The 6963-nt window shown below is 41.2% G+C and overlaps 1 protein-coding gene across 2 annotated transcripts; it reads left to right on the top strand.

The window, feature by feature from the left end:
* The first annotated feature begins 1136 nt into the window (after positions 1 to 1136).
* fen1 (flap structure-specific endonuclease 1) lies at positions 1137 to 6646 on the top strand. Of its 2 annotated transcripts, none has more exons than XM_071414271.1 (12): positions 1137 to 1317; positions 1541 to 1635; positions 1755 to 1857; positions 2036 to 2138; positions 2399 to 2462; positions 2576 to 2685; positions 4251 to 4387; positions 4584 to 4650; positions 4787 to 4918; positions 5125 to 5276; positions 6106 to 6220; positions 6428 to 6646. In XM_071414271.1, the coding sequence occupies exons 2-12, from the start codon at positions 1554 to 1556 to the stop codon at positions 6503 to 6505; spliced, it is 1143 nt and encodes a 380-aa protein (XP_071270372.1). In that variant the 5' UTR covers positions 1137 to 1317; positions 1541 to 1553; the 3' UTR covers positions 6506 to 6646. The 2 variants fall into 2 exon arrangements, with proteins under 2 accessions (XP_071270372.1, XP_071270373.1); XM_071414272.1 differs by having other exon boundaries at positions 1219 to 1306.
* The last annotated feature ends 317 nt before the right edge of the window (positions 6647 to 6963 follow it).

The raw sequence follows: 6963 nt of genomic DNA, 5'->3' as shown, positions 1-6963 counted from the left end.
AGCCATTGTTTTCTGGATCTTATGAAAGCTCCTCTAGCCTTTTCCAATGTATCTAGTTGATTCTGTAAATCATAAAATTTAGCGTTCTCGTTAAGATCAAGATGCTCAATCTCTGTGATATCCGCAATTGTTTTAGAGAGTTCAGCTACCTCACATCTCCTTCTTAAAGCAAGCCGTTTCCATAAGTAATGCAGGCTGAGCGGATTTTAAATTTCAGCAGTTCCCAATATTTCCCAAATTCTGCATTAGATGTAGCTAAAATCCAGTAAACAGAAATTTGATTCTTAATCATTTTTTTTTTTAAATCATCATGCAATAACAATGAGTTATTTAATTTCCAATAACCACCCGAGTATTTCTTACCATCATTACTGCACATTCTTACAAGTCAACCATATGACTTTATGATCCGTCAGGACTGTAGGCAGTATTTTTACCTCTACAGTGTTGGGCTCAAGACTAGAGGTTATCACCCACAAGTCAATTCTTCATTGTAGTGAACAATCTCTATTACTCCATGTGTATTGTTTCTCTCCAGGGGTTTTAACTCTCCATATGTCAATTAAGTCCAGGTTTTGGCAGAAATTCACCAACTTGTTCACACCAATGTTAGGCCTATGGGGCAATCTATCAGTCTCATTAGAATAAACCATATTAAAAATCTCCACCAACTATAATCTGACTGGATGGATATTTTCTCAAAAGACTTTTAAGAGTTTCTTCAATTTCCTCTTGAAGTAAGTTGTTTGGAGGATTAGTATCCATATACATTACACAACACATAATCTGTTCATGTGGTTGATGACCGCTACTAGTCAATGTCCGTTGATGTCCATTTGAGTAAACAAAAAATTCCCTTTGAAATTGTGAGCTAAAATTGCAATCCCAGCTGAATGATTAGTTCTGTGGGCCAAAAAAATGACATTTCCCCACTGATTTTTCCAATAATTATAGTCCTCTTTGCATGAATGTGTTTCTTGAACGAATACAAGATCTGTGTTGCAGTCCTTACAAAACAAAAAAGTGTTTCTCTTCACCTGTGTTAATTAAATGACTGATATTTCTCTCGACTGGCCTGCCTTTAATCTCGCTAACCACTCAAATATGATTAGTAACTTTCTGTCAAAGACACAGGCATCTTAATCAGTTATCGGTCAATCGATGAAGAATAGTTTATGGCGTTGTACTCGAACCGATTCGAACACTCGATTTGTAATGCCTGGATTTGGATTTCGCGGGAAATTGAGGCATTGTCTTCGCGCCCGAAGCAGTGGACTCCGGGAAAGTATCACGACTAGAACATTCGGTGAGTCGCAGGTAAACAATGGTTTGTTCGCATGTTACGTCGGTAGTTGATTAACGTATATATTGCATAACATATCAACATTAAAATATCATCATGCAGCACCAAGTCAAATATCATAATTGAGCGCGAGGAGGACACTAGCAGTCTTTCATGTACACAATGCATAGCTAGCTAGTTGCTAACGGTAGCTAACTTGCGCTCAGTCAGCGAACTATCGAATTCATTGTTTTGCAGAGCACATTCCACCATGGGAATTCACGGGCTTGCAAAGTTGATTGCAGACCAGGCACCATCTGCTATAAAGGAACAAGACATTAAGAACTACTTTGGTAACCACCTAACGTTACTGTTATTTTTGTTGCCGTCCAAGCTTTCTCGTCATACAGTGGTGTATGTTTGGGGTGTATCATGCCATTGCAATGTTGTCTTGTTCTCTTGACTACTGTAGGGCGGAAGATAGCAATAGACGCCTCCATGTGTATGTATCAGTTCCTTGTCGCTGTCAGACAGGATGGTAATGTGCTACAAAACGAGGATGGAGAGACCACAAGGTAACGTTAGCTAGCTAGTTACATGTTCCCGCATGCCTGCTGAACTACTCGCGCATGTGTGAGATATAACGTTAAAAAAAGTGAATTAATATACTTTATATATTCTTCTAACCCATTCTAATGTGATATTTTCAAGTCTCAAGTCAGTTTTGTCACGTGAATTTTCTTGCATCTTCAGCCATCTCATGGGCATGTTCTACCGGACTATCCGCATGCTGGAGCACGGGATCAAGCCTGTGTATGTGTTTGATGGCAAGCCCCCACAGCTGAAGTCAGGAGAGGTGAGACAGGCTGAGGTCACATTAGCCTCTATGAATCAGTGTGGACTGGACAAGCCTCCACCGTTAACTTTTGGATAAAAACAAATTTTTCTAACAGTCCCTTTACAATGTACAATAAACTTAATTTTAACTTACTCTGCATCAATGACAGTATGATGAAAGGTTAGTCTACATGCATTTACTCAAATATTGAACGATGTGTCGATCTAATTCGCTTGCTTGCTCTTTCTCTCTGTCTGTCTCTCTCTCTGTGGTTCTAGCTGGAGAAGAGAGGAGAGAGGAGGGCTGAGGCTGAGAAACTGCTGGCCCAGGCACAGGAAGCAGGTAGAGCAAGTCACCCACTCCAAACTGACATTGATTTACTTAATGTTTGCATGCAAACAGAAATTACACCATGGCATTGTGTAGTAACAACCTATTTTCCTATTCACCACTAGGGGAGCAGGAGAACATTGATAAATTCAGTAAACGACTGGTGAAAGTCACCCGGCAACACAACGATGAGTGCAAGAAGCTGCTCACCCTGATGGGGGTGCCATACATCGAGGTTTGTCTAAATCTCTGTTTAGTTCCTTTCCTTAGCCAATCATAAACAGTTGAATGTAGTTAGGTATACCTATGTCCATAAAGAATTGTTTTTTGTCGAGCATACGCCATCTCGGTGAACTAATCCATTGCGGAAGCCTAGACTAAAAGCCAATTTAGGCTTGATCTGAAAATGTGGTGAAGGCTCCATATGGAGGGTGTGACGCAACGGTGGAGTCTCCACAGACATGCAGAGGCCAAATCAAGCTCCGTGCTGCAACGCCATGCGCCTCCCAAATGTTGGGAGGTGAGGGCGGTACATCCTGTTTAAACACAAACTCACTTCCTTGACAACTTCCTTCACAACAGCTCTGCACTGAATGATCTGGCTTTTGCAGAGGCCGTATCACCGTAAAGGTGCAGACGTCAGATTGACCATGCAGCACCCAGAAGCACCATGCACTTCTGTCTCCAGAATGTGCTCTCTCCTGCCAATTTGTGCACATTCATTGTTTCAAAACTGCATTGTGTGAATTGTTTGCATTTGATTGTTAGTTTGTCAATTCATATATCAAATCAAAGTTTGTTGACGTGCGCCGAATACAACAGGTGTCGTAGACCTTACAGTGAAATGCTGAATACAACAGGTGTAGTAGACCTTACAGTGAAATGCTGAATACAACAGGTGTCGTAGACCTCACAGTGAAATGCTGAATACAACAGGTGTCGTAGACCTTACAGTGAAATGCTGAATACAACAGGTGTCGTAGACCTTACAGTGAAATGCTTACTTACAGGCTCTAACCAATAGTGCAAAAAAGGTGTTAGGTGAACAATAGGTAAGTAAAAAAATAAAACAGTAAAAAGACAGGCTATAAAAGTAGCGAGGCTACATATAGACACCGGTTAGTCCGGCTGATTGAGGTAGTATGTACATAGATATGGTAGATATGGTTATCACCAGTAGTACATTTACTGTTACTTCGTATAATTTTGAATCTACAATGTTTGTTTGGTTATGGTATTTTCTGTTAATGCATTCAATATATTATTCCTTTTACCATTCTCGTTGTCGGAGTGGACACATTGTTTGCACAGCACACAACCTATGGGGCGGCAGGGTAGCCTAGTGGTTAGAGCGTTGGATTAGTAACCGGAAGGTTGCAAATTCAAATCCCCAAGCTGACATGGTACAAATCTGTCGTTCTGCCCCCGAACAGGCAGTTAACCCACTGTTCCTAGGCTGTCATTGAAAATAAGAATTTGTTCTTAAACTGACTTGCCTAGTTAAATAAAGGTATAGGGGAAAAAATGCAACACTTGTGAGAAACAATTAGAGGTTTATTTCATTCCCTTTAAGAGTTTTGTCAATTCAATTTAGTCATTGTCTTTTGTTTGGAGTGCTCCTGTCAATGTTGAGTAAGGACGTGCACCTGATTACGCTGAGAAGTAGGCCTACAGGCTACCTGGCCTGCGTACATATGTCGGCATAAATGTGCCCATTTGGGGATCTGATAGTATTTCTGTTTGGCTAGTTCATTTGTTCTGTTTTGACCGTGAAGATACAATCTCCCATTTACCCTCTAGGCTCCGTGTGAGGCTGAGGCGAGCTGCGCTGCTCTGGTTAAGGCTGGGAAGGTGTTTGCCACTGCAACAGAGGATATGGACGGTCTGACATTTGGAACAGGGGTCCTACTAAGGCACCTCACTGCCAGCGAAGCCAAGTACTACTGCAGTTCCTATACTACCTTAATCATTACCTATCTTTTCATCCCATTATACAGTATTTGCACCATCACAGCCATACAGTTTGTGGTCCTATTTTAACAGTAGAAAAAGCAGTGTATGTCATTGTATTTGATGTGTGTTAGATATTCATTTTTTGAGTTTTATAACATTTATTATGTTCCTCTATCCTAGAAAGCTTCCTATCCAGGAGTTCCAGTTCACTCGCCTTTTGCAGGACATTAATCTGACTCATGAGCAGGTATCTCCAAACATACCCCCCCGTCTTCTGTTGTCTAGAACTGTCAGTGTTATGTCATGTTGTGACATCAGACCATGACCCTTTGTTTGTAACTGTGTAGTCCTCTACCTCTGCCACTCTCTCGCCTCTGTCTCAGTTCATAGACCTGTGCATACTGCTGGGCTGTGACTACTGTGGTACCATCAAGGGAATCGGGCCCAAGAGAGCCATTGACTTGATCAGACAACACGGCTCCATCGAGGAGATTCTGGAGAACATCGACCCGTCTGTGAGTACTGCTGTACTGACTGTCTGTAGCTAAGTAGTGTTCAATGTATTACATTCTCCATTGTTATAACGTGCTCCTCTTCAGCGCAGACATTCAGGACACTCCCACATTACTAACAGTCCTTAGTTTAAGTTCAAAACAACGATGCAGCAGTTCTCCCTGTCCCAGAAGTCAGTCTGAGTGTCTGTCTCCTTGGCCCCTTGCAGAAGCACCCTGCCCCAGAGGACTGGCTGTATAAGGAAGCCAGAGGGCTGTTCCTGCAGCCTGACGTGGTGGACTGCTCCACCGTAGACCTCAAGTGGAGCGAGCCTGACGAGGACGCCCTCATCCAGTTCATGTGTGCAGAGAAACAGTTCAGGTGACTGATTCGCTGATTGATAGTCTGAGCAATGAACAGTATTGGACTTTTTTTAAATTAAAATTTTACATGGCATTAAAGTAACACCTGTGTCAAACAGAGCTTTTATACTCTTAACTCAATGAATTATGTGAGTTTAGAATGGCAGGGGCGAGTCCTAATTTCTCCCATTTGATGTCATCGCATGACTAAGGGGAAATTCAACTAAAGTGGAAGTTGGGATTTGCCCCAAATGTTGTAAATAGTGGAATAGATGCTTCGGTCACACTTCTGTGTTCTAAATCAGTCAATTATTCTAAGTGGTTCTGTGCTTATAGACTATCGCTGCTTTTTCACTGTTTAAAATGTTAACATTTACATTTTAGCAGACACTCTTATCCAGAGTGACTTACAGGAGCAATTAGGGTTAAGAGCCTTGCTCAAGAACACATGGACAGATTTTTCACCTAGTTGGCTCAGGGATTCAAAACAGTGACCTTTCGGTTACTGGCCCAACGCTCTTAACCGCTAGGCTACCTGCCACTCCAATTTCACACCACATTCACATGTTATGCCATGGTTGGTATTTTGTATTTGTATTTATTAGGGATCCCCTTAAGCTACTCTTCCTTGCGTCCAAACACCCACATTATATATAAAACAGTGAACTATGTTTGTGCTGAGTGATCTAAAGATAAAACAGTACATCATATAACATCTCTACACCACCAGATATCCACCACATGTTCAATACCACCATACAACAATATCACAATGTGTGCGTATGCATGCATGTGTGAGTGATGAAGTTTGTCACTCATCCGTTGAGGTGTGTGTGATGTGTTTTCAGTGAGGACCGCATCAAGAACGGCTGTAAGAAGATTCTGAAGAGCCGGCAGGGCAGCACACAGGGACGACTGGACACCTTCTTCACCATCACCGGGTCTCTGTCATCAAAACGCAAGGTGCTTAGGACACTACATCACATACTTGACAGCATGGCACACACAAGAGTTTCAGAGAGAGAAGTGTGGAGCTAGAAAACTGTACAATCTAAATGGTTGACAGTTCGTTCTATTACAGATTGTCTTGAGAGCGAGAAACCACAACATGAAGTCTCTTGACCTTACTGTATCCATGTTAAAATAATCCTCTACTTCCTCCTTGTTTAGGAACCTGAGACAAAGGGATCCAACAAGAAGAAACAGAAGACCGGTGCAACCACAGGCAAATTTAAGAAGGGCAAATAGACAACAAACAGGAAGTGAAGCAAGTAAAGCAGAAGTTAGTGCAGGAGTGTATGAATCACTTAGCTACAATTACTTACTACAACTATAGTGCGCCTGATCAAGTCTGTTTTTCATGTTGAACTAGGCAAGTTTTTTATGAATGTTTATTTTTATTTTTGAATAAAAGTAAAAAAAAATATTGATTTTGCCTTGAGTTTTTTCATTTAAATTTTTTATAACAAATTAAATGGAACGTGCATTTCCATTCAAGTCAGAGCTAGGGGAGAGGGAGATGCCTCTTGCTGAAGCTTTGTTGCATTATCAATATGACAAACAAAATGTGCAAGAGTATAGAGTCATTAGAAAGGAGAAATGTTTTTATAGCACATTCATTTCCATTCTTGCGTAGACTTTAAAAGCATGTTAAATTAATACTGTTTTAAATACAGTGCATTCAGAAACTATTCAGACCCCTTGAC

This window comes from Salvelinus alpinus, chromosome 8, assembly GCF_045679555.1.
Source record: "Salvelinus alpinus chromosome 8, SLU_Salpinus.1, whole genome shotgun sequence".
In the NCBI taxonomy this organism is placed as follows: Eukaryota; Metazoa; Chordata; class Actinopteri; order Salmoniformes; family Salmonidae; genus Salvelinus; species Salvelinus alpinus.
Note: the sequence above shows the minus strand (reverse complement) of the source record. Positions and strands in the feature narration are given on the sequence as shown.

Excerpts from the sequence above, each read along its gene's own strand:
- fen1 (XM_071414271.1), top strand. The coding sequence starts at position 1,554 with ATGGGAATTCACGGGCTTGCAAAGTTGATTGCAGACCAGGCACCATCT. Across the intron at positions 2,139-2,398 it reads CACAGCTGAAGTCAGGAGAG|CTGGAGAAGAGAGGAGAGAG; the intron begins GTGAGACAGGCT and ends CTGTGGTTCTAG. Across the intron at positions 4,651-4,786 it reads TTAATCTGACTCATGAGCAG|TTCATAGACCTGTGCATACT; the intron begins GTATCTCCAAAC and ends CCTCTGTCTCAG.